A 27104-nucleotide genomic window follows, 5' to 3' on the forward strand; every position below is an offset into this window, starting at 1 on the left:
AGTTGTAGAGGCCATCACAGCATAAGGAGAGTGGCAGGAGACTGAGATGCTACAGAGCTAGAAGGAGGAAAAAGACAAAAAGTATTGATTACTGTTTACGATGAGTCTTGTGATGGAGAGAGCAACCCTGGAAGAAGGACAAAGGAAGTGACTGTCATGCCATGGGGCACATTACAGGGTGTTCTGGAAGAGTTCTGGTCTGTGGTAAAGAGCAGTGGGAATGAAGCCAACTTGGACGCAAGAACAGAATATGATAGGCGCGCCAGTGGTTGTGGTGAGTTGTGCACTTCAGCAGAAGAGGAATGAGCGAACAGACAAAGGGAGAGGCACCTTGGAATAAACACTTTCCTAGTTTGGTCACTGGAGTGTTACACAGAGACCTCCTGGCTGTTCATCTCAGGCAGGGTAGTCACTAGTACTCTCATATCGTGTATCAGTGCAGAGCAAACAACACAGGGTGGCAAGATCAGATTCTGTGGCTTATAGGACTTAGGACACATAACCAGGCTTGCCCCAGCTCCCATTTCTGGGGCCCAGGTGATCATCAAAGAACTTTCCTCCAGACAAAGGATATAGTTGGCTGATCTTTTCCTAAGGAAATCAACCCTCACCTAATTGGTCTGTAATGGGAGACTGGCTAATGAGGGCTCAGTCCTGGTATCCTTCACATGTGGATGTCTGATGAGCCTGCGTCTGGAAGCTTAAGGTGATGTGGCTTGGAGGGGTTTAGCTTTATACTTCAGGTCACATGAAGGTATTTATTCTCTTACTGTTTTTTGTCTGTTTCCTTCCTAGCAAAGAAAAGACAAGATCTTTTGGTTGACTGTTGAGCCAACCAAACTCTCAAAACTGAGAATGCATAGAAAGGCACCAATGGAGAAACCTTCCTTGTGGCTGCCTGCCAGGTATAAACTTTGAGCTCCAGAGGGCTGCCTCATGAGAGGGGAGGGAGAGGGAAGAGCAGACATGTCTTCTGACAAATTCTGCAAGCTATAAAGAGCATTATATTTCTGCAAAGCCATTTTTATGGAGGGGATGATAGGGTATTTGGTGTGCCAAGCACTTTATGATTATTTATTACTGAGGCAACCTGACTGAAGATTACTGAGGATATGGAGTCTGAGGGTTCTTTCCAGCAGCTCTCTTTCTGAGCTTTTGTGGGATGGCACAATCCCTTCCCCGCTGAGCTACACCTCCCTTCCCCCACTTCTACCTTCTGGCTTTTCTAAGGATGGATGGGGATAGCAATACTGGAAACTTCTGAGAAGAAAAGAGCAGGATTTATGACTTGCGTAGGCCCAAAATGTCTACCTAAGGGAGTCAGGAGACTGACGGTAAGGGCACAGGAGGCTCTCTTCTTTTCATCAGGAAATCACACCTCATCCAGTTTGTTTTCTGCCAAATACTACAGTGTACAAATAGCATTCTATTTCTCCAGACCCATTTTTATGGAACAGGGATGATAGAGTACTTGGGAATGCCAAGTACTTTGTGACTATTTATTACTGAGGTAACTAGGTTTTCTCTGGCAGTCACTTGGGTAGTGTCTGACTTGGCTGCCAATATTTTCTCAGTTGCCTCTGTCTCTAGCAGCTCTGATGATGGAGACTGTAGGACATTTAGAAGCCTCTGCTTTCCTAAGCCAGGCATTGCCCAATGAGCTGACACAGCCAAACTCCCAAGTAATGAACAGAGATTCTATCCAGGTTCCCTACTTGAATGTCTCCTATGAAGGTGAGGCAAAGTGGACCCTAGCTAGCATCTAATGATGACAGAACCCAGAACAGGACTCAGCTCACTAACACAGAAAGCCCTGGGATACCCCGAAGACTGTAAATTAAGAGTTCTTAACCTTTTTCATGTGTCACAGACCCCTGTGGCAGTGAAACCTATAGGCACCTCCTAATGATTTTTTTTAATGTATTAAATAATATACATAGAATTGCAAAGGAAAGCAATTATAATGAAATATATTAACAAAAATATGTCAAACAAACAAAGCAAATTCATGGACCCAGGTTAAGAACCCCTGCTAAATGGAGAGCGTTCTCAGAACCTCCCACTTACTTTGGAAAATTAAGTCTGGACGTCATAGCAGTCCAGTCTTTTAGGGCACCCTGGTCAATCTCTGTCCAAAGCAGATCTCATAGGAAAGAAGTCAGAAGCCCACAATTCAGATTTCAGATATACCATACAGGACAGAATATTACTTTATGATTTTTAATCTGTAGCAAGCAGTTGGTTTGGAGTACATAAACTCCTGGAGCATGTGTGAAACTCCTCAGACCAATGAGCTCCACAGACCAATTCTGGTGACCTATGTTTGATATAGGGCATTTCCCATAGAGAAGAATACACGTGTCCTGGCCCCTTCCAGTGGATTGGCCCTCTTCCTAATGTGCATGTGCAATCAAAAGCTACTGGTTGGTCCTATGTGGCCCATTCCCACCCACAGCCCTGGGTTGTGTCACAGATGTCTGGAAATTGAACAGAAAGAGTTACCAATTAAAAGAAGAAACAGCTTCTACTATCTCGCTTCATGTCTCTGGGCCTGTTTGGGGTTTTTTCTACTCATAAAATGAAGAAGTTGGACTAAGTGCTTTCTTCACTCCCTTTTACCTATAACACATTTTAAATCTATAAATTAACAAGAACCTGAGTCTTGAGGGTGGCCTGGGACAAAAAGAAGTCATTAGATGGTGGGGGATTGTATAGCTAACAGTGCTCAGAGCCCTCCCATACCAGGAAGACACAGAAAAAAACCAAGGAGCACAAGCTTCCTGGAAGAAAGGTCTGAAGGATTCTTAGAACACAGAACTAAGAGCCTAGTGAATTTCTGAGAGTGAGTCTGGAGCTGCTTGTCAGGAGAGAGACAAATAAATTAGACAGCACCTACTTGGCTCACAAAGATGTTTCCTGCTACACTTAGGGTCTCTGTGGCTGTGGTTCCCATGGTGACCTGCATCAGCCAGGAGATCTACAAGGAGTCAGAATAGCACATTAGATCTTGGCATATAAAACGACTTATTCTAACTTGTTTTCTCATCTGAGATTCAGGAATACAACCTTGACAACCCTCTTTCTCTCAAAACAACAACAAAAATAGTCTCTCTCTTCCTTCTTTTCTTTCTCTCCCTTCTTTCCTTCCTTCCTTCCTCCCTCCAGATCCCCCATCTCTCTCCCTCCCTCCTTCCCTTTTCCTCACTCACCCCCCCATCTCTTTCTCTCTCTCTCCCCCAACCCTCCCCGTCTCTGTCTTTCTCTCTCTCTCTCTCTCTCTCTCTCTCTCTCTCTCTCTCTCTCTCTCTCTCTCTCTCTTTCTTCCTAAACTGGGTCTCTCTATCTCAGCCAGGCCAGAAAGGCAGATGCTACTCAGGGGCTCAATCCCACCGTTAATTGGCACGGGAGCTTTGCCTTGTTCTATTTCAGACATGGGCCAATTCATACCTCCTTAGTCAGCCCCAGTGCTAGGTGCTCACCATATTGATGCTAGACTTAAACCTCATCGGCTTCACCTACTGAAGCTCAGAACTTCACCAGCATCACCCACCCCATTAGCAGGGATTATAAGTGTGTACCACCACACCTGACAACATGATCACTTTCTGTGGTATTACTCACTACCTGTAATGACCTTGAATAAGTCACTTTTGCCTTTTAGGTCCCATATCTTCATCTATAAAATTAGAAGGTTGAACCTGACCATCTTCATCTCCATATATGTTAGCTATAATCTGTGACTTTCTAGCTTCTTAGTCAGTGTAACCTTTGTATTAGTGATAAGTAGCCTAAAGTCTACAAGTTAAGTGGGATGACTTTCTCTACCCAGGGACAATGCAGGGACAATTCAAAAGGGGACAGTTTGGTGTCCTGGAAAGAGCACTGAATTTGAAGGCAAAGGAACTGGGAACCTCAGATATGGAAGGTACATCAGAGCCCACCTAGTCCAACCCCTACCTGAACAAGAATTCTGTCTGCAGCATCCCTGACTACTGGGGCTCTAGCCTTCACTTTGGAGAGGGGGAAAGCCCTTTGTTTGGATTTCTACTTTGTTCCTTACTATCTGGAAATCTTGAACAAGTCATTGACCCTCTCTCAGTCCCACTTTCTTCAATCATAATATGGGTGGGTTGAACTGGATATTCTCTGAAGTCCCCTCCAGCTCTAAATGTTATAAACTCTGAGCTGTTTCTCAGTGAAGTACGCTGGAAAGGGCCCTGGACAGGTGGTCAAAAGGACTGAGTTCTACTCCTGATTTTGCCACTAATTCAATGTATGATCTTGGAGCAAATCATTTGACATCTCTGAGCCTCAGTTTCTTTACCTGCCTACTGAAGAAGTTGTACTTAATTAAATATGGCACACACTAAGTATCCATTTGGTGCAGTATGCCATGTAATAGAATATTGGATTTGTTTGAGTATAGACAAGTCACTTAACCTCTCCAATTCTTCTTCTTCATCAGCAAAATGGGATTGGCAATATTCACAGTGGTTGTCTTGCAAAGTTGTCATGAGGATGAAATGAAGTCATATACTCACAATGTTTTGCAAACCTTAAAGCTCTGAGCAAATATTAACTCACACCAGTGGCAGTACCCTAAGATGATTTCTGGCTTCAAAATTCCATAATTCATGTATCTAGTAGTCCCTTGCCAGGCCTAGCAAGCCATCCATTTACTCAGCTGAGACCTAGTCATGCTGTTCCAGGATCAATAATAAATGATGCTCTTTGTTCCTGGCCAAAAAAGGTCCTCCTTTCTCTCTCCTAAGAAAACCTCCTCTCTGCAGGATAGAGATGGGGGTATTAATGCAGAAGGGTGTCTGATCCTGAAGATCTTTTTTTTTCCCAGCAGAAGGAGGGCATTGGAAAAGGGGTCTGGGATACCTTCAGAGGACTTCAGAAAAGCACCAAAATTCACATTTCTATAGTGTTTTACACAAGCAATCATTAATAACCATTTATTAAACACTTAATAGATAATGGTGCTGTCCTAGGTGCTTAGGAATACAAATGCAAAAATGAAATGTCCCTGCTCTCAAGGAATTTTCATTCTATCAAGATACATATATATGCATATATATACATATGTATGTATATACACAAACACATATATACACACATGCACATACATACACACATATACATACACATAAAAAACCTATACAAGATATTTGAAGAGAGGACTAGTAACTTGGAGGATCAGAAAAGACTTCATGTAAAAGGTGCTGAGTTTTGAAAGAAAAAAGTAATTCTAAGAGGTGAAGATGAAGATGGAGTGCATTCTAGACATGGCAGGTGGCCAGTCCACAGACATGGAGACAGGACATGGGCTGTCATGGGTGAGGAACAGGAAGAAGATCACTTTTTCTGGACCACAGAGTACTTGAGAGTCATATATGATAAAGCTAGAAAACCAGGCTGGGATCAAGTCTGAAGGGTTTTAAATGCCAAATACAGGAATTTTGATCCTTGGGCAAAAAAACACACATACACAAAAGGAACCTTAGACAATTATTGAATAAGGAAGGGAAAAGATTAAATCTGTGCCTTAAGAAAATCACTTTAACAACTGTCCCATTTTGCTGCTACAAAATACTCTGCTTACATTTTCATCTCCTTTGGCCCTTGCCACAGCCCTGTGAGGTGGGTAGTATGAAAATCATCACCCACATTTTACAGATGAGGGAAATTGGCTTAGAAGGACTAAATGACTTTGCCCAGATTCACACAGCTGATACATGGACCAGGAGACTCCAACCCAAGTCATTTGACTCCAAGAGAAGCCCCAATACAGAAGTGCTGACAAAACTAGTAGTAGAGAAATGGCATTGAACAGTGAATAGAGAGTGAAGTCTTGTGGCAGTTCCCCCAGATTAAACTGGGAAGCCTCTGTTTGGAATTTTGTTTGCATCTTCCTAGAAAGGGTATAGATATACTTCTTGGGAGAATGGGTTTTACTGATGGAGGTTGACCCCATGATGATTTAATTGGTTGTGGGACAGACTGTTTTAGGAGAATCTAGACCTTTACCTTGGCTTAGGAAAGGAAACCTATATATCTTTTTTGGTTTCTCTTCTTTTTTCACATTCCTTCCAGAGAAATTTTGAGAGTGCAACAGAATGGAAGAGAGACCTAAGTCTTGGGAGGAGGATGCAAGTCCCCCTCTGCAGGTTTCCCCCTCCCTCAGGAGTTTTCAATAGAGGCCCTGGGGCAAAGCACATGGGAGCTGCATATGCTCACCCAGAAGTTTGAAGGGAGAGATACTGGAAAATGATTGTTTCTTGACCTCCACTTCAGAGAGACAGTAATGGTACTTCTTGACCCACTGGACACCCATGGAGACGCTAGGTGGTGAAAATTCCTGAGAATTGTCTTTCTAGTTGCCTTGAGTTCAAGAATCCTAGACTGGCTAAAGAAGGGAGGATTTCCTAGGTGGTGCCAGTGTCAGGGTTTGCCTCATGGGTAATTCCAAGTTTGAAAAATCTGGAATCTGGTCTTCTCTCGAGAGAAGAGGGATTTCTTGAGCAGTTCATTTTTTGGTCAGGGAAAAAGATAATGAATGTGTCTAACCTCTCTCCAGCTTTGTGAGGAGAGCAGCAAGGATACAAAGCCACAATGTGGGGGAACAAGGGACCTAGATTTCTTGACTCTGCTATTACTAGAAGCTATTTGAATGATATAGAGATAACGGGGAAGGTGAAATTTCTGTTGTTCTTATGAAGGAAATCCAAACAACAGGTGGTAGTATGAATCAGAGAAGCAGTGTGGTATAGTGGATAGGGTACAAAACATGGAGGGAGGAAGATTTAAGTTAAAATTCTGCCTGAGACGCTTAGTAGCTATGAGACACTGGATATCACCTCACCTCTCTGTGAGAGTGGCTCCGTGTCCTTGTTCATAAAAAGAAAGAATTTTACTTGACTCTACAATCCCTTCCAGGTATAAATCTATGATCCTTTGACTTTAAGACGCTGTAAAAAGTAGGATCCACTAGAGTGGGAGGAAAATTGTGTTGTTTAAATGACTATGAATAGTTTATGTATTTTCTCCAGTGTTAATGGACTCAGACAAGTCCTTTGCATTTTTTGCATTTGCTATGGGGTGGCATAAAGTCTGTCTGCTATTCATTACTTTGAATGTTTCTACAAAGCCAAGGGGACTCATTTTACCAATATCTGTAGAGACCTAGACACAATTTATGTTCAGATATTTTCCCAGAATATACTCTGGCATCATAACGGGACAAAAAGAGAATAATATTTTAGTGGAAAGATCAGATATAGTCTATGTGAGCCCAGAGCTTAGAGCACTGGACCATGGGCTATGTGCAAGTACTTGAGCAATGCTCTACTGAGTTCAAAAGGCTGGCAGCTAACCAACCAGTGCTGGGTAATTAGTAATTCAGCAAATGCAAAATCCAAGTGCCCTGCCTGGTACATCTGCCCTTCAGATTAGAAATGTTTCTCAACACCTGTATTCTTAGTCCTAGACCTCAGTAGGTCCCAACTACTTTCCCCTGGATACTTTAGGAAGCCTAACACTGACCAGGGACCAGAAAATGTTGTCATTTTATTTCTATGAATTCTTTTGAGAGCTAATCAGACTCTGATCCCTGATGAGGAGAAACTCACCTTCAGGATCAGCCACTGCATGAGACCCACATAGTAGAGAATAGACATAACACAGCTGAAGAAGACGATAATGGGTAACACCTGAAAGCAAAAAACCAAGAGTGAGTGCCCAAGGGTAAAGTGCTCACTGCCTAGCTGTGGTGTCCTGGGGAAAAGAGGCAGTTCAAGGATTGACATTTCACAGGGCCTCACTTTAGGGAGGGAGCTTTATTTGTAATACATAGGTTGATATTATTGAGATGCAAAAAAATTTTTTTTCTCAGCTCCATGAACATTCCTTCTATTTTCATCACTGACTCTCAGCATCTTCCCACTCACCTAGATTCAAAACCTTGAGGACATCTTTTGACCCATCTTTCTTCTTCTATAACTAATCAGTCACCAAGTCCTATAAATTCTAATTGTCTCAGTCCTTACTTAGTCTTTGGTGCTACTGTGTCTATTCTCTTAATCCCCAAGAACTCATCCACTTCCACAGGCTGAACCATCTACTAAGTGGATGACTCTTAGATTGATTTCTCCAGTGCTGACCTCTGTCCAATGATCCCATCCTATATCGCTTCATAGAACATCTCAGTCCATCTTTGACTCTTTCCTCTCATTTACTCCTTATCTGCCAAGCACTGTGAATTCTTCCTTCCCATCCCCTCCTTTCCATTCTTAGTGATGTTAACAAGTCCAGGCATTTGGAACTCCATGCCTGAATTGGTCGAATGGAGTAGGGGATACAGATTAGTTTAATGGAGAGAGAGAGACAGATGGACAAACAGAGAGAGAGAGACAGAAAGAGAGAGAGAGAATTCAATATATAAAAAATATATATGATTCAATATATATTCAATGTAATCAATTCAATATATCACTAGGAGACTACTTCCATACTTTGACATTTCAAGAATCTGTAATTTCATCAATGTTGGTACTCCATTATCACAGATTGCACCCCCACTCTAACTTAGTAGATGTTGCTGTTGCCAAAAAATGCATCACTCTCAGTCAACTTGGTGATGAGCCTTTCCAAACTTCACTAGGCTGGGCCTTAGATAGCAGGCATATAGTCCATCACCAGGCCCATATGCAAGGTCTTCCCAGCATGAGAGGACATGCCAGATATGTACTCTGCTAGCAAAGTCTTCCAAAACCCAAGGTCACCTCCATACAACAATGAGGCATTGGAGTAAGACTTTGTGAGGGCCTACCAGATTAACTTTCCTAAATACTTACTTAGGTCACTTCCCACTTCAAAAACATACAATAGACAATCCCCAACTCCCCTCTCCCTCCCCTCCAGGATGAAGTTGAAAATACTTGGACAGGCTGATTCAAGGCCCTCCACAATCTGTCATCTTATTTGTCTAACTTTTCCCTAATTCCCAACTCAAACCCTCTGTTCCAAAAGAGCTCCTTTCATCTCTCCAATAATCCAGACTCATTTCCCACTCTCAGCCTTTACTCATGCCACGTAACCCACCTGGAATGCCCTCCTTTCTATCTTCTGCCCATCCTAATCCAACCCATCCTTCATGGCCCAGTCCTATGTCTTCTAAGAAACTTCCATCACTTCTCTAGTCCACATTAGTTCTGTTAAGTCCTATGACACACCTTTTCTTAAGCATTTATTAAGCACCTAGTGCCAAGTGCTAATCACTTTATAAATATTATCTCATTGAATCCTTACAACAGCCCTGGAAAGTACTATTATCATCTTCACTTTACAGCTGAGGTAACTGAGGCAGACAGAGTTATCAACTTGCCCAGGGTCATACATACAGTTAAGTATCTGAGGCTAAGCCCTGAAGTACCTAGTTGTCTCTGAATGTCTCTCTCGTTCAACTTTCCATTTATAAGGATTGGTGGAAAACAAATAAATTAATAAATTTAGAAGAAAAAAAAAGGATTGGTGAAGAGAAATATGGGTTTGACCTAACTGAGATCTCTTGGGTGTCCAAAAGATAGGTGGGGCCAAATGATAAGAAATGGTAATTTCTGAAGACTGTAGACCTTTCTCTAGAGGCAATTAAGAGCAATTTTGTGTTGGGGGAAGGGATTTGAACTGAGAAGAAATAAAGATCTGGGGAGAAGTGAGAACTGATTAGGTAGGAGGGCTGAGATAGAGGGAAAAGACAAAGGTCCAGATACTGGCAAAATGGCAGTCTCAGCATTAAAAACAGAGAGGTCTGGCTGGTTATTTCACACCAGATCTCAAAACACATAAATAGTACTTGAACCTTGTCCTATATGACAAGGTAAACAAAATGGGTAAGGAGGAAATGCTGAAAGAGCTCTGGCCTGGGGTTTAGGAATACAAGGGCTGAACCCTGCAGTTCTGATTGGAACTACATCTGTGTCACCGTGGATAAATTACTTAAGAGTTGGACTAAGGCAATGCTGTCAAATTCAAATAGAAACAGATCTCTGTGGACCACATACAGATGTAGAAAGCCACAAATGAATATAATCTACATTGTATTTTTATTTGTTTTGGTCAACATTTATTAATTACATTTTAATCTGTTTCAGGTGGCACTCACAGGCTGAGTCCTGACACTTCTGAGATGTATTCCAGTGCTAAGAGTCTGTGGATCTCCGGCTGCCTAGTCCCTAAAGGAGATGGCACAGCCCCTTATCATATCATTTAACCTCTCTGGGCCTCAGTTTCCCCATCTGTAAAATGAGGGGGCTGGATCATTCCGGTCTACTTATACTTCCCTCCTCCTTCTGCTGTTGCTCAAACAAGATACTCCATCTCCAGACTCTAGGCATTTTCACTGACTGTCTGATACCTGGAATGCTCTTCCTCCTAATTTCCATCTGTGGACTTCCCTGACCCTTCAAGTCCCAGCTAAAATCCCATCTTCTGAGAGAAGACATCCCTGATCCCCTTTAATGCTATTGCCTTCCCTCTATCTACTATAACTAATTTATCTTGTATATATGTTGTTTGGACATTGCTGTTTCCATATTGTCTCCCCCATTAGACTTCGAACTCCTTGAGAGCAAGAGCTATCTTTTGCCTTTTTTGTATCCCCAGCATCTAGCACAGTGCCTAACACACAGTATGAACTTAATAAATGCTTATTGCCTGACTGTCTGGACTTTCAGATCCAAATCTTCCATATGGTCCTCACTGTGTGATCTCAGTCAAGCCACTAGGACTCAATGAATTCATCTGTAAAATCAGGGAGTTGGATTAGGTCAGAGGTTCTTAGCATGGGGTCCATGAGCTTGTTTTTAAAAATATTCTGATAATTATATTTCAATATAATTGACTTCTTTTGTAAACCTACGTACTTTTTATGTACTTAAAACACCATTCTGAGAAAGGGTCCTTAGCAGGGATGGGGGACCTGCCACCTCGAGGTCACATGGGCCCTCTAGGTCCTCAAATATGGCCTTTTGACTGAATCCAAACTTCACAGAACAAATCCCCTTAATAAAAAGATTTGTTTTGTAAAACTTGGAATCAGTCGAAAGGCTGCACTTGAGGACCTGGAAGGCTACATGTGGCCTCAAGGCCGAAGGTATCACTATGCTTCCAAAGGGGTCCATGACATTAAAAAAAAAGGTTAAGAACTCCTGGACTAAATAATTTCTTTGAGCTTTAAATATTATGGTTTTAAAACCAACCACTCTTTTCACTGTGATTCACAAAGATGCAGAGAAGACCAAAAAAAAAAATCCAAGTCCTCTTTTTTTATGCAGAAATTTAGAGAGCTTCGTTATATTAGCAGGGCTCTCTATACCACACCCTCTAAGAAAATCCAACTACAATCTATAATCTAAACCACAGGAAGTAGCATTTGAATGCAGAATTGAAATAACCCAGCAGAGGGTCACTTCTAGGTTCCCTCCCTTCCTAGAGGGAATTCAGCCAAGACTCTGCTGTGCATTCTGTTAGATCTTCCTCCTTCCTGACCCCAGAACAATATAAATTCTTCCTTCTAAGATGTTGCCTCTAAAGGTATCAGAGATCCCCACACTCCAGCAAGGATGTGCAGAATTGAAAGCATCATTCCTTACCCTATGATGACCCCATTTTCCCATTGATGGCCCAATGTAAGTAAAGTACTGGTGGAAGAGAAAGCCCATGCAACTGATGGACAGCAGCCAGCAGTCCCAGATCTGGGAGACTTGGAAGGGGCCTCTTGAGCTAGAAAAGGTTCTGTTCCTCTCCTCTGCCTCTAGGAAAGCCCAGCACTCTAAGTTTCAGCTCCAGTTCCACCTCAGCCACTTCCTAAGACCCCCAGTTGCTAATGCCCAATCCCAAATAACTGCTTCTTTTTATTAATGGTATATACATCTTATTTTCTCTTTATTAAAATGTAGGCCCTACTTAGAGCAGAGAATCTCAACCTCGCTTGTGTCCTTGACCTCGTCAGCCATCCCATGAAATCTACAGCTGCTTTCTCAGAGAATAATGTTTTTAAATGCACAAATAAACTGCATGGGATTAGAAAGAATATGATTATATCAACGTTCAGTAATCAAAACATTTTTAAAAGGATACACAGATCACCTAAAATGTGTCCATGGGCTCCAGGTTAAGAACTCCTTCTCTAAGAAAACATAAACTCATATCTTCTTGTCTTCCTCCTCTTCCTCCTCCTCCTCCTCCTCTTCCTCCTTCTTCCTCACTTAGAGGGAACATTTTGTTCTAATTTTTTTTTAATCTTTGAATTCCCAGCAGTGAGTTTAATGTGTGGCATACAGAAGGTGTTTAATAAATGCTTGATCATAGAGGAATATTGGTCTAGAGCTGGAAGGAATATCAGAGGCCATCTAGTCCAGCCCCCTAAGATAAGGAAACTGAGATTAAGTGACTTGCCCAGTCATACAGTATCAGAAGTGGGATTTGAACTCAGATCCTAAGACTCTAAAGCCTCTCACTCTTTCCAGAGTACAACACCTTCAAATTAAATAGACCTCAGAGCCCAGGTCTCAAAACTCCTAGTTTTGTGCTCTTTTTACCATGCCACATTGCCAACTACACTTATATACAATCACGGGATGTTAATGCCAAAAGAAACCCTAGAGCTCAGTATAATCCAAGCCCTTTACTTTTCCAATGAGGCCCAGAGAAATGGAATGACCTGTTCTAAGATCCACAGTGAGTTAGCAGAAGTTACTTCTCCAGCACAAGGCTCCCAAGGAATTCACTCCCCTTGTCATTCAAGGTGATGAATGGGTTTCCTTGGTTCCCTTTATTTACCTACAATGCTCTTGCTGGAATCTCTCTGTGTTATATGAGCTCCCAGGAACCACTTTCCCCAGATGACTACACCTCCTTAGACACTGACACCTCGTCAGCTATGTCACCCCTTGAGCCCATCAACATAGCAATTGCCACCAGCAACATCCATTTTTAGCAACCTTTCCACCACCCTCTGAGCCAGCCACAAGAAAGAATTGGCAAGTAGGTCTCCACAAGGGTCAGTTCTGGACCCAGAGTCATTGGAGAGCCTTATAAAGGGAATGTCCTCCCAGAGACGGTCTACTGAGTGACTAACTGGTGAACCCCAGAGAAATGCCATGGAGTTTGGTTAATGGCAAATCAACATCATTTATTACTTCCTTCTTGATTAAATGACAAGTCTCAAAGTCCCTTGCCACCAATTAATAAGTTTTTCCCCCCGGTGACACTGAAAAGCTATTAATGTGGAGGACAGACTTGGAATCAGGAAGACCCACATTTAAATCCTGTCTTAGACTCTAGCAGTGTGAACTTGGGCAAGTCACCTGAACCTCAATTTCCTCATCTGGGATAACCAAGTACCTACCAGTCAAAGTTATCATGAGGTTCAAATGTGACAATGCACTTAGATAAGCTTTACAAACCTTCAAGTAATATTTAAATGAAAGCTATATCCATTTTGAGATTGGGAAGAACAATGTCATTTTTCTATTTGTCATAACTGACAAAGCACTAGAGTAAGAGTCCAGAGACCTGGGTCCTAATTCCACTAACTAGCTCTGTGTCCTTGAATAATCTCTGTGCCTCAGTTTCCTCATCTATAAAATGAAGGCATCAGACTAGATAGTCTTTAAAATTCCTTCTAGTTCTTGACCTTACAAGTTCATGTGTATGTCTAAATTTAAGTGAAAACCAGAAATCTGGGTTCTCTGTTAATTCATCTGGGGTTTTTTTACTTTTGTAAAGTAAGGATGTCAGAAATGGAATTTGAGCTCTTTTCAAAATTGTGTAACTTTGACACAAAGACCTAATCTGGTTTTACTATGGTGTTAACTTGACATTAATTTTTGTGTTACAGAAACCTCCTGGGTTAGAGGAGGTGCCAAGCACCACTTTTTGTATTTGTCCCTGGATTGAACCAAGGGTTTATAGCAAGCTTATTCCCACATACCTCTGAGTCTGTGACAGAGCAATCACCCTGGGCCCAGAGCTGGGACAAAGCATTTGTGTTTGTGTATCTTGTTTAGGCTTCCGCAGAAAACCACCTCCTCCCCTGCACGTTACTGTCGAACAGACCTCTGACCCTTCTCTGTAACTGACGTAATCTCACTTTAACGTTTGCAAAGGGCTTTTACTTATTTTATCTCATTTGATCTTCACAACAACCCAAGATATGGGCCATTTTACAGATGAGAAGACTGAAATAAGGTAAGTGACCTGTGCAGAAACCACACAGTCATAGGGCATCTGGGGCAGAATTTAAACACGCTCCAGCTTTTAGCACTCTATCCACCACAGAACACTACTGGTCACATGTAACTGGATTTATCACAAAATAAATACCCATGGGCCTGAAGAACAGAATTTTCTAGCATTTAAAAAAGTTCATTTATAAAAAGTCAAATCAAAATATGTCTCTTGTTGAACCTACAGGTTATACCCTAGACATTTGCCTACCTTGCCTGCCTCAAACCCCAGCCTTGGTCCATCACCTAAGCCCACATGGTATCCCTGAAACCCATAGCTTTTTCACAGGCTGGGCATATTATAAAATTATTTACTTAACTGTGTACCCAACTCCTGGCTCACACAAATCCTTTTTTTTCAGGGTAATTGATAATGAATTTATTAATTAGACTAGCTGATAATAAATTGGTGGTCAGCGGTTTCCCTTGACAACCAAAGACAAAACCATAGAGATCCCTGAATACTTAAATACCTTTTGAAAAGGTATGAAAATTAACCCCATATTAGTGAACAATTAATGAGGGGGTGGACTTTCTTTTTTTTTCCTCTCAGAACAAATCCTTGCCCATGCTAACCACCTCCTGACAGAAAGATGGATAATGGGCTCAAGTTGTAGAATAAATACATTTTTGGACATGACCAGTTGGGGAATTTGTTTTGCTTAACTATGCATATTTGTTACAAGAATGGTTTGGAGGTTTTGTTTGTTTGTTTTTCCATTTGGGAGGAACTGAACTTAGCACAAAGAGAAAATAAATACTTAGCAACTGAAAAAACTAGTTTTTAAAAATCCTTGCCCACATTTTAAAAGCCTCTTTGCCCAGGGCTAGCTGGGCAAACAGGAGACAGCCCCCAGCTGCATTCACTCTGGCCCCAGCTTGGCATGTCACTGAACCAAGCTCTCCACTGGCTTAACCTCTGGCAAGCAGCTGCTCCAGGATGTCTCCTATCTATAAATGCAGACTGACCTGAAAGGCAAAGACGTCCTTCACCAGCGTCTCCCCAAAGACAAAACTGGAGCCAGCTACAGTGTAGTCCAGGAAAATCTGAGGGAGGAACAAAAAAATAGAACATGAACAGAGGAAGGAAAGACAAGCAGGAAGAGAAATCAGTTTTCCTGCCTTCAGAGCTCCCCTCCCACTGCCTAGGGAAGCTACCAGTGGGCTGTGGGAGGCCCAGGACCCTCTTGATGACCACAAGCCTCTGTCTCACTAACACTCAGCAGAGATAATGAGTCTTGGTCAGGAGATGGGGCCCTGGCTTGTCCTTCTGGTCAAGATCTAAGGACTGAATTCTCCAATTCATAGAATCTAGCATTTGTAAAGGATCTCTGAGATCACATGCTCATAAATCTAAAGCTGCAAGAGTTGCCTGAGACCATGTAGTCTCATTTTATAGCTGAGCAAATGGAGGCACGGAGAGAGTTGCCCAAGGTCATCTAGGTAGTAAGCATCAGAAGCAGAATCTGAACCCAGGACCTCTGACTCCAAAGCCAGTGCTCTTTTTTATCTAAGCCAATCTTTTCCCTTTACAGATGAGGAAATGGAGGCCAAGAGAAGGGAAATGACTAAAATCACACAGAGTTCCTGTGTCTCCTTCATTCTTTGCCTGATTTTGTTTCATGATGGGTTTCATGGCAATATCATACCATCATGCAGCTGATGGCTAAAAGATTTGAACCTTCCTTTCTAGAAAAAAGCTCTCTTAGAGGTTTCCCGTTCGCTAGCAAGAGCATAGAAAACCCAACTCGCAGATCCATACCCATTAATGCAGATGTTTGGATGGGTGAAATATGTGATCAAGGCTATAGGAGAGACGTATTTTAATGTGCTGTATGTACATTTCACACTCCACTAACGTCTGGCTGGTTTCTTATGATGTTGCTGGTTTGGGAAAAGGTCTGTAAAAGGCAGGGAAATGATGGGACCCAAGAACTGGAGGCTGGGAACCAAAGGGTATATGTGGGGGGCCAGGGCATGGAGGCTGAGCAAAGTGGAGAAAAGTGAGCCACTGACTTTCTTTGAGAGTAGGAGGAAACTACTGCTTCTCTCAAGTCACTATTTTGAATCATGCCCTTGTCTCTGGGTATCAAAGAGCTCAGGGGTTGAAAAGGCTTTAAGCCCATTGGGAGAATGTTCCACCTCAGTATTCCTGAGGTGTTACTGGGGGCCCCAGTTACTGGTTCCAGATCTGAGACAAATTAGTATTATAATCACCATTCTTTAAAAAAGAAAGGAGATGAGACCACCTGATCTTTCAGATTCCTTTATCCAGTTCTATGTTTCTACCATTTCTACAATCTGATCCCATGTCTCAATTAAGATAGTAGGTAGAAAAGTGCTTTGAAAAGGATTATACCAAACCAAAGAACAATGATTATTTCAAAACAGAACAGCCAAGCTTCATACCAAAAAAAAAAAAAAAGCTATAAGAAGATACCTCCCCCACCCACTTTTTTTGTTGCAGAGGTAGGGGCCCAGGGGTGTGATATACTACATATAACATCACACATTCAATATTGGTTAGTTTTGCTGAATTTTTTTTTCTTTTTTAAAAAATTCTTTAAGATATGAATCTGTACAGGAGGGGAGACAGTCAGAAATGTAGGTTATGTATCCCACCTGCTTCTACTTTCCCAGGGCATTAAGGCACAACTAGAGTCCCGGGACTCAGCCTATCATACCTTGATCTGGTCACCCAGCCACTGGAATGCCACAAATCCAGGTTCAGTTCTGATAACAAAAATGCCAAGAACAAACTGCAGACCAAGGCCCCATAATACAGCCCTCCAGGACACCTGAAATATAAAAGAAAATGAGTCCCATGTTTCCCAGGCCTCTGTCACAAAGGTATGGCCCCTAGGTATCAATTCACCACCTAGGAGCTCAGGGAAGACAATGAGATAAGGTGGGGAGCAAGCCAGAAGACTCCCAAGAAGAATTTTTCCCTGGTCTAGTGGATTTGGTCACGGTTTGGTGTGATAGATTGAGTAGAGAAGGCTGAGACGCTGAATCCCTCTGTGACCTGGACAATTTACCCCCAGCAAAATGTGGCCAGAAACTCTGAGCTCCCCAGAACAAAGCCATTCTCTCCAAGACTGGGGGATTTTCTACTGCTATTTATTCATGGGGGACTCACGGCCTGACTTGAGCCCAATGTGCCTCATCGAGGACTGAACTGAACTTGATAATTCTGATGAGTCATATTTAGGTCCCTGCACTAATGACCCCTGGGAGAAGTAAGCAGAGGGACCCTGGCCCCAGCCATGAATATAGAATGAGAGAATATTTCAAGAACTGAGGCACTTTCCCTGGCACAGTATCCAACATCTCCATAACCTGAAGAAGCCTCCAAATCTAGAAGATCAAACAGATGAAAAACAAAGATGAAATGGTCCCTTCTTCTCAATGTGCAGAAGTTTGCCACCAGGAGAGACTCGGGGAGGCTAAAACTCAGGTTCACAAGCACATCAGAGCAAGAGGCCATAACCCTGACTGTAGTGAACCTGGCTCTGGTGAGAAGACTCCAGCTTACAGTCACACAGACAGAAGCCAGAGCCAGGATAAGTTCTTTGTAAGTTCCTTCTTCTTCTCAGCGTCCCCATCCTCTGCTGCTATAAGGTGAAATAAACCAGTCTGCTATTTACCTAGCAGTATGTGTGATCCTGGGCAAGTTGTTTCCTTTCTCTGAGCCTCAGTTTCTTTGAGTGGAAAATGAGGTGATTCAACTAAATAAGTGACCCCTAAGGTCCTTTCCAACTTTAAATCTCCGATCCAGTGACTAGAGGTTCACTAAGTCCCCTTCCTGCATAATGCAATTGAATGGGGAGGACCCTAGGACTGACTACATCCTCTCAATTCAACATTCAACCATTCGTCAGCCTCAGGTGCCATGTTTCAGACACAGCCCCAAGGCTAGGAATACACAGTAGTCCTCCATAACTGCTTCATAACAACATATTAATATCCTCAGGCATAGCCTTATCCCTCAGTAATCTCCACTGATCTATAGCTATGTTGAGTGGGGAGATGTGGATTGAAACTTGCTAGTCTAATCATAGGATAGCAGGCTTCTCCTGACCAAAAAGAGCCTTGAAGAGGGCTGGACCACTGGGGAAGAAAGAAGATGCTACATCCCTCCCTACCACCCCCCTATAGGCAGCCCAGCCTGTAGACTCACTGCGAGGTGATGTTTGGAACAGGCAAAGAGGAAGATGACGAACATGCAAATCCCTGCAAAGGACACCAGCTGCTCGGGCCGTTGGGAGGTGTCCAGAGCCAGCCACAATACCAGGCCCACCAAAGCAGCTGCCCCTAGGCACCTGCAGATGAAATATCAGGGAACATGTTACTCACAAGCCCCCAAAAGCTATAATTAAAGGCCAACTGGGGCTTTGTCCTAGGGTACCAGTATCCAGGAGGATCATGCTTCCATTATGTTAGTGTAGAACAAGGAGAAAGTCCTACCATAAGCCTCCCTGGGAATCTGGACTAGAATCAGATTTGGATTTAGAATTTTTCCAAAAGCTGTACAGACCTTCAGACCTAGCCCAGGAACTATGCCTGATAACCACTCATTCTTTTGTGCAAACATTAACTACCTAGTGTGTACAGAATGAGAAGAAGCATAGTATGGTGGTACATTGCTAAACTTGAAATTAGGATGGCATGAGTTCAAATCCCACCAGTCACACTTACTAGCTGCGTGACCACAGTTAAGTCATTTAATCTCTGGGCTTTGACTTCTGAGGCAACTTTCTAAGACTTTGTCAGTGAAGGAAGTTCTCAGATTTCTCAGATCACAGAGCCTGGCTTGCTGACTTGTGCAGAGTACTGAGGAAAGCTTTAAGGAAGAAACTAAATTTAAGATAAGATAAGACAGGTCCTCTGCCCTCTTGGAGTTTGTCCCTAGCTATGGCAAAGTGGGGCCAGCCCAAGGAGCTGGGTACAGAGGGCACTTGGGCACTCTCAGCTGGGTTCAGATTCACAGCTGCCCAGGAACATGGCCAATGTGAAGAGGCAGGTGAGACCCATCAACAGCTGACCAGTCTCCAATCTATGTCATGAGCTTTCTACATCACCCTCATACCTTGAAAGCCTACATTCCAGAATAGTAAATGCCAAAGGGGGTGAGGATAGGTGGATGTCCCCACCAAGCATGTCCTTTCAACACAGTTTAATCAGAATATATATCGAGGACAGGGTGAGGAATCTTGTTAGTTGGGTATTTCTCCCTTTCCATGGTTGTACATTCTCCAAAGTAACAGAGTCCTTAATGCCAGGCCCCCAGCACCCAAGCCTGCAGATGGTAATCCAAGCTGGCAGAAGGCCCAGGACACTACAACCTAGGGACTGAGGAAATGCTGGTGTGAGAATCCAAAGCCTGAGGCTGAGCAGAGACATTACAAATCAAAGCCCAAGGTAGCAGGGGTAGGGAATCTGTGGCCTCAAGGCCACATGAGGTCCTCTAGATCCTCAAGTGTGGCCTTTTGACAGAGTCCAAGTTTTACAGAAAAATCTCTTTATTAAGGAGATTTGTTCTGTGAAGTTAGGATTCAGTCAAAGAGCCACACTTGAGGACCTAGAGGGTCACACATGACCTCAAGGCCACAGATTCCCCACCCCTCGTAGGAAGCATACAAATTAGCCTAAAACAGAAGAGCTTTGAAACCTTGTAGATCTTACTGAGCCAGTGACTCAGTAAGGGTAACCAGAGAAACCAAGCATGATTTGGTCAGATTCCCCATGGTGTGGGAAGATTCTTCTGGGGAAGAAAAGCCTTGCAATGAGGAGAATAAACCAGGGGGCACAAAACTCAAACAAATGGGCTTTTCTCCCCAAGGTAGTAGTGGGAGGGGAGGGGGAATGGTACTGTGATAGCCTAACCCAGCTCAGAATGATCCACTAAGAGATGACGTGGGGAGGCCACCAGGTACCCAAGGGGCCTTCTCTTACCGTTTTAGCCAGAGACTCAAGGTAGGATTTCTGAAGGGCTTCAGATATCTTAACAGTTTCTTTCCCAAAAGTTTTTTGAACAGGCTGTATGCCAGAAAGAAAAGGACTACACATGTGAGGATAAACAAAGCCAGAGCCCTTTGGAAATCCAGGAGACAGGCTGTCAGCACAAAGGCAGCATAAGCTAGAAGAGATGAAAAGGTAGGGGAGAGCTTCAGGTAAAGACTTTTCCAGAGTAAGTGCAACCCCTACCCCCAGGCAGCTTTGCCTTTCTCTACCCCTTACAGAAGCCATAGTAAGGATGGGGAACAAGTGACTCGATTGGTCTGACTGTCCAGTCTAGGAAATCAAAAACTCAATCCCACAAGAGCAGGATCATAGAATAAGATCATCAGTATGGAAGTGGAAGGAACTTTAGAGGTCATCTGGTCCAATCCTTTGTTTTACAGATGACAAAACCGAGGCCTGAGAAAGCTAAGTGACTTGCTGAAGACCAGAGAGAGTTAAGCCTCAGAGGCAGGTTAGAAATCCAGGACCTCTGACACAAAGAATCACAGAATTTGAGAATTGGAAGGGACCTGAGTTGTCTTCTGACTGGAGTCAATGCCTTTTCCACTATATTGTGATGCTAAGATCAAAGATATATTGTTAGAGCTGGAAGAGACTTTGGAGACCATTTAATCCATCCCTTTCATTTTGTAGCTGAGAAAACTGAAGGCAAGGGCATTAAATAATTTACCCAGAATCACCCACCTAGTTAATATCAAAGCAAAAGCTAAAACCCAGATCTACAGGCTCAGGACTGTATTCTATCTGCCAAACAGTGCTGTCCCTCAACCAACAAATATGCAACTGGTCAATTAACAAATATGCATTGACTGCCTACCATGTTCAAAGCACAAGGGAGGGATCCCGAGATGAGCAAGGCATGGACCTTGCCTTCCATGAATTTGCCTTCAATGACCTGTTTCTGAGTAAGTCAGAGGGCAAAGGACAGCACACATCAGGGACTTTGGGGGAAATACACTGGAAAGTGAGGGCTCTTTGGGAGATACCAAAAGGGGGGAAGCCAAAATGTAGAGAGGAAATTTGTGGAAATACCAGAATTGGCACCTCCCTGGGGACCAGAGCTGGAAGGAGCCTTTTATGACCTTTGAACTAGGTGTCAGGTAGGGGCATGTGGAGCTCCTATGTGTCTCCAGAAAGAGCAGAATTGGTGTCTCACCTGTACACAGCAGACCCAAGAAGATCCATCGAAACAATTCAGTGTGGCCTCTGCAAAATGTTCTCACTTTCAAAGAAGCAGGCTGCAGTCTTCTCCTACCAGAGCCAACAATTAGTGACTGCTTTGGCCCAGTTCTCATCTGCTCCAGCTAACTCCCACACAACTGGCAATCCTGGGGGCCTTCAGGTTAAATCTGTCTAATCCTGCAAAAAGCTAAGTGGCTGTCATATCATCTCAGCAGACCGGCCAATGTAAGTGGGCAGCAGATCACAGCACACCTTACCCTAGGTTGAACTGGATGCACATCATCCTCAGATGACTTACATTCATCAGGAAAGGGAACTGAAAGCTGCCAGCTTTAGGAATACTATCCTTCCACTCACATGTTCATATGTGTATACATACATATATACATATATATTGTGTGTATATATACGCATCTATGTATATGTATACACTATATATACCTACATATAAACATGTACTGCATGTGTGTATATTATATACATACACACACACACATATATATAATGTGTATGTGTATAGAGAGAATCAGGGTGAATACACATACACACACACATACATATATATACATATACCTACATACATACTGCATACTATGGTATTGAGTACCATGGCTCTGTGAGTGTAGGTATAATATAGATGTACATCATATATGTATATAATATAGATATAAGTAATATGTCTTATATAACTACATACATGCCCCATACATATATTAGTATATATGTTTGCTACATATCATATATGTATAACACACAGGGCCATGATACTATGCAGTTCCCATGCTCTGATGGGCAATATTATCTTAACATTTCCATTCCCAGAATGGATTTTTCTGCATGCCCCCTCCCCCATCCCACATATCCTTCCTCTCTGCAGAAAGTCAGGTGGATATTTCTATGTAGGAACATACATTTCCACAACCCGTAGCCTAGTAAAACTTCTTGGAATCTCCTAAATCTAAAGGTCTGGCCTGTGAGGAGGTGATACAGAGGTGATATGCTCACTGGAGAAGATCCCTCATCCCTATTTTTTGGCAATTTCTCCTGGCACTCTCTAGGGTTTCCCCAGTACCTAGAGTCAGAAGACATTGGTATAGGGTTGGAGGTTGGAGGAAAAAAGGAAGATAGAAAGAGGAGCCTCTGGACAGAACCTTCCTCCCTCCTACTGCCTCCTGCTCCCACCTTTAGCTCTTGTCACCATACGAACAGAAGTTGTAATCCTCATACCTCCAGAATGAGGAGGGCCAGGCCCCAGCATCCAAACCTGCTCCCCGCTCTTCATCCCATACAGGTCCATCAGTGTCTTTGCCTTCCTCCTTCACACACAGACAAGGACAGGACAATGAAAGAGGAAAGTCAACAAATATTCACTAAGAGCTTACAACATGCTTCAGTTCCAGAGGAAAGGGAAATACAAGCACCCCAAAGGCTGCTGATGACACAATGGACAAAACACTGAGACTAGAACCAGAAAGATCTGAGTTCAAATCCAACCTCAGACACTAGGTAGGTACTTAACCTCTGTTTGTCTCAGTTTCCTCAATTGTACTATGGGGATAATAATAGTCCTTAACTCTCAGGGTTGTTGTGGGGATAAAATGAAATAACATTTGCAAAAAAAAAAAGTGCTCAGTACAGTTCCAGCCACATAGTAGGTGCTATATAAATGCTTATTCCCTTCCCCATTGTGCATGACACAATGGAAAAAACGCTGAACTTCAAACTGGAAAAATTCAATTTACATCCCAACTCTAACACTTGTTGACTATATAATTGCGTGCAAGTCATTGAACCCCTTCAAGGCTCAGTTGCCTCATCTGGAAAATGGGATGATAGTAACAACTCATACTCACATAATACCTTATGGCTTACCTCTTAACAGTTCTATAAAGAAGGTAGCACATAATCTACATAAGACAGTTCCTTACCCTTCCATGGAACTCAGTCTGGTGGGTGGATCTGACCAAAGCAGAGGCATATTATCCTGATTTTATGGGTAAGTAAACCGAGGGGAAGAGAAGCTAAGTGACTTTCCTAGGGCTGCACAGCTAGTAAGTAGCAGTCAGGCTTCAAACCTAAGTTTTTTGTCTCCATATCTACTATACTATACTATCAAAGACACATAACTGTCGTAAGGAAAATGTTTTGTAAATTTAAACTGTTAAGTCACACACAGTGGGCTGGTTCATTTGTCAAGAAGAAATTAAGTTGTAAAAATCAAAACTGATGAGGACACAGTTCTGACACACATTCATATTTGCTATATTTGGGGGGCAGTGAACAACTTGACACATCTCTTGCCATTTTGAAGAGCAAGGTGGGTTCTGATAGTAATGTTTATACTGGTTTGTAATTCATCTTGAAATATATGCTTTGCTCTCTTTGTGGTGGCAAAGGATTGGAAACAGAGGGGGCAGCCACCAGTTGGAGAAGGACTTGAATAAGTCATAGTATGTTAATGTGATGGAATATACTGGTGCACTGAGAAATAATGAAGGGGATGGTTTCAGAGAAACCCGAGAAGACTTGGATGAACTGATGCCAAATGAGGTAAGCAGAACCAAGAGAACAGTTTATACAATAGCAACATTGTGAAGACAAACTACTTTGAAAGAATTAAGAATTCTGATCCAGTTTGACAGGGATGGAAAGTTGATGGAGAGAAAAAATATGAGAGGAAAACAGAAGGAACCAGGATGAAGAAGGTTTTAAACGTCAAGCTGATTATTCCTCCAATTAATAAATAATCAAAGGATAAGAAGAGGTAGTTTTCAAAAGAAGAAATTCAAGCTATCAATAGTCATAATGAAGAATGCTCCAAATCACCAATAATTATAGAAATGCAAGTCAAAATGACTTTGAAATTCCAATACATACCTACATCAGATTGGCAAAGTTGACAAAAGAGGATGACAAATGCTGATGGGATTAAGGGAAAAAGGCATATTAATGTATTGTTAGTGGTATTGGTTAAGCAGTAATGGAAAGCAGTAATACCACAACAAGGTCTATACCATAAAAAGATTAAAGGAAGAAGAAAAGGAGCCATATGTACAAAAATGTTTATAGCAGCAAAGAGCTAGAAATTAAGGAGGTGCCCAACAATTCAGAAATAGTTGAATAAGTTGTCATATATGAATATAATGGATTATTATTGTTTCAAAAGAAATGATAAAATGGATGGTTTCAGAAAAACCTAAAAATGCTTTAGGTGCAGAATAAAGTAAGTAGAACCAGGAGAACAATTTATAAAATAATTACAACATTGTAAAGACAAACAAGTAAAAATAAAATAAAACTTAAGAATATTCATCAATAGAGTGACCAAACACAATTCCATATTTCCCACCTCCTGACAAGAGGAGTGATGAACTCAAGATTCAAAATGAGACATACAATCACTAACAAAGCCGAACAGCAAGAGATAGAAAGAGAGATGCCATTTTAAGTTACTATAGACATTATAAAATATTTGGGAGTCTACCTGCCAAAACAAATCCAGGAACTCTATGAGCACAATTAAAAAACACTTAATCACACAAAGAAAGTCAGATCTAAATAATTGGAAATATATCAACTGCTCATGGATAGGCCAAGCTAACATAATAAAAATGACAATTATACCTAAATTAAATTACTTATTCAGTGCCATACCAATCAAACTAACAAAAACTTATTTTATAGAGCTAGCATCAATAATAACAAAATTCATCTGGAAGAGTAAAGGGTCCAGAATATCAAGTAAATTAATGAAAAGAAATGCAAGGGAACATGGCCTAGCCATACCAGGTCTTAAATTGTATTATAAAGTAGCAGTTATCAAAACTACTTGGTACTGACTATGAAGTAGAGTGGTGGATAAGTGAAATAGGTTAGGTATATAAGACACAACAGTTAATGACCATAGTAATCTATTATTTGACAAATCCAAAGACTCCAGCTTCTGGGATAAAAACTTGCTATGTAAAAAAAAGTGCTGGGAAAACTGGAAAATAATATGACAGAAACTAGGCATAGACCAACATCTTACACCCTATACCAAGATAAAGTCAAAATGAGTACATGGTTTAAACATAAAGACTGACACTATAAGCAAACTAGGAGAGCAAGTAATAGTTTACCTATGGAGAAGGGAAGAACTTATGTCCAAACAAGAGATAGAGAACATTATGAAATACAAAATGGATGATTTTGATTACATTATATTGAAAAGGTTTTGCACAAACAAAGCCAATGCAACCAAGATTAAAAGAGAAGCAGAAAGCTAGGAAACAATTTTTACAGCCAGTGTCTCTGATAAAGGCCTCATTTCTAAAATATATAGGGAATTGAGTTGAATTTATAAGAATATAAGTAATTTCCCAATTGGTAAATTGCCAAAGGATATGAACAGGCAGTTTTCAGAGGAAGAAATTAAAGCTGTCTATAGTCATATGAAAAAATGCTCTAAATCACTATTGATTAGAGAAATGTAAATCAAAACAACTCTAAAGCACCATATCACTCATATCAGGTTGGCTAACATGACAAAACAAGAAAATGATAAATGTTGAAGAAGATGTGAGAAATTTGGAACACTGATGCTTTGCTGGTAGAGTTGTGAATTGATCCAATCATTCTGGAGAGCAATTTGGAACTATGCCCAAAGGGCTATAAAATTGTGCATACCATTTAACCCAGCAATACTACTTTTAAGTCTATAGTCCAAAGAAATCATAAAAATGGGGGAAAGACCTATATGTACAAAAATATCTATAGCAGCTCTTTTTGGGGTAGCAAAGAATTAGACATTGAAGGGATGTCCATCAATTGGGGAATGGCTGAACAAGTGGTATATGAATGTAATGGAATACTATTATGCTATAAGATTTATGTGAACTGATGCTGAGTGAAAAAGAACCAAGAGAACCACGAGAACATTGTATACACTAACAACCACAATGTTCGATGACTGACTTTGATAGACTTAGCTCTTTTCAGCAATGCAAGGATCTAAGACAACTCCAAAAGACTCATAATGGGAAATGCTGTCCACATCCAGAGAAAGAACTTTGGAGTCTGAATACAGATGGAAGCATATTATTTGCTCTCCTTTTCTTTTGTAGTTTTGTTTTGTTTCTTCTTTCTCATGGTTTCTTCCATTAGTTCTAATTCTTCTTTACATCATGACTAATGTGAAAATATGTTTAATATAAATATATAAGTAGAGCCTATATCAGATCACACACTGTCTTGGGGAAGAAGGAGGGGGGAATTTAAAACACAAAATTTTATGAAAGTGAATGTCAAAAACTAAAAATAAATTAATTATATTTTTAAAAAGAATGAGACATGCATTTTTGGACATAGTTAATGTGGGGATTTGTTTTGCTCACCTATGCATATTTGTTAAAATGATGGGGGGAGGTTTCCCATTTGGGAGTGGAGATAATTTTAGAGACAAAAATGCTCATAATCAAAAAAAGTAAAATTAAATTAAGGCTTTTTAAAATGTCTGTTGGAGGAATTTTATCCTAGGGGAACCATTGAAGATTTTTGATTAGAGGAGTAGCATGGTCAGATCTAAGCTTGAGAACTATCATTTTGGAAGCTATGTGGAAAATAGAG

At 41.6% G+C, this 27104-nt stretch overlaps 1 protein-coding gene and 1 long non-coding RNA gene across 2 annotated transcripts in view; one reads left to right on the top strand and one right to left on the bottom strand.

Annotated features, from left to right (window-relative positions):
• Positions 1 to 27104, bottom strand: part of SLC28A1 (solute carrier family 28 member 1) — a 60914-nt gene that overhangs the window by 12828 nt on the left and 20982 nt on the right. The window contains exons 3-10 of the mRNA XM_072619832.1: positions 22725 to 22813; positions 21472 to 21566; positions 20247 to 20430; positions 18472 to 18613; positions 16976 to 17089; positions 15261 to 15338; positions 7635 to 7715; positions 2897 to 2977 (exon numbers count right to left, since the gene is read on the bottom strand). Of these exons, the coding sequence (XP_072475933.1) occupies positions 2897 to 2977; positions 7635 to 7715; positions 15261 to 15338; positions 16976 to 17089; positions 18472 to 18613; positions 20247 to 20430; positions 21472 to 21566; positions 22725 to 22813 (864 nt within the window). The remainder of the gene's footprint in view (positions 1 to 2896; positions 2978 to 7634; positions 7716 to 15260; positions 15339 to 16975; positions 17090 to 18471; positions 18614 to 20246; positions 20431 to 21471; positions 21567 to 22724; positions 22814 to 27104) is intronic.
• LOC140510919 (uncharacterized) lies at positions 307 to 10720 on the top strand. The gene is made up of 3 exons (XR_011969399.1): positions 307 to 706; positions 796 to 905; positions 10155 to 10720. It is a non-coding gene; the product is annotated as an uncharacterized lncRNA (long non-coding RNA).

Source organism: Notamacropus eugenii, chromosome 1 (assembly GCF_028372415.1).
Source record: "Notamacropus eugenii isolate mMacEug1 chromosome 1, mMacEug1.pri_v2, whole genome shotgun sequence".
NCBI lineage: Eukaryota > Metazoa > Chordata > Mammalia > Diprotodontia > Macropodidae > Notamacropus > Notamacropus eugenii.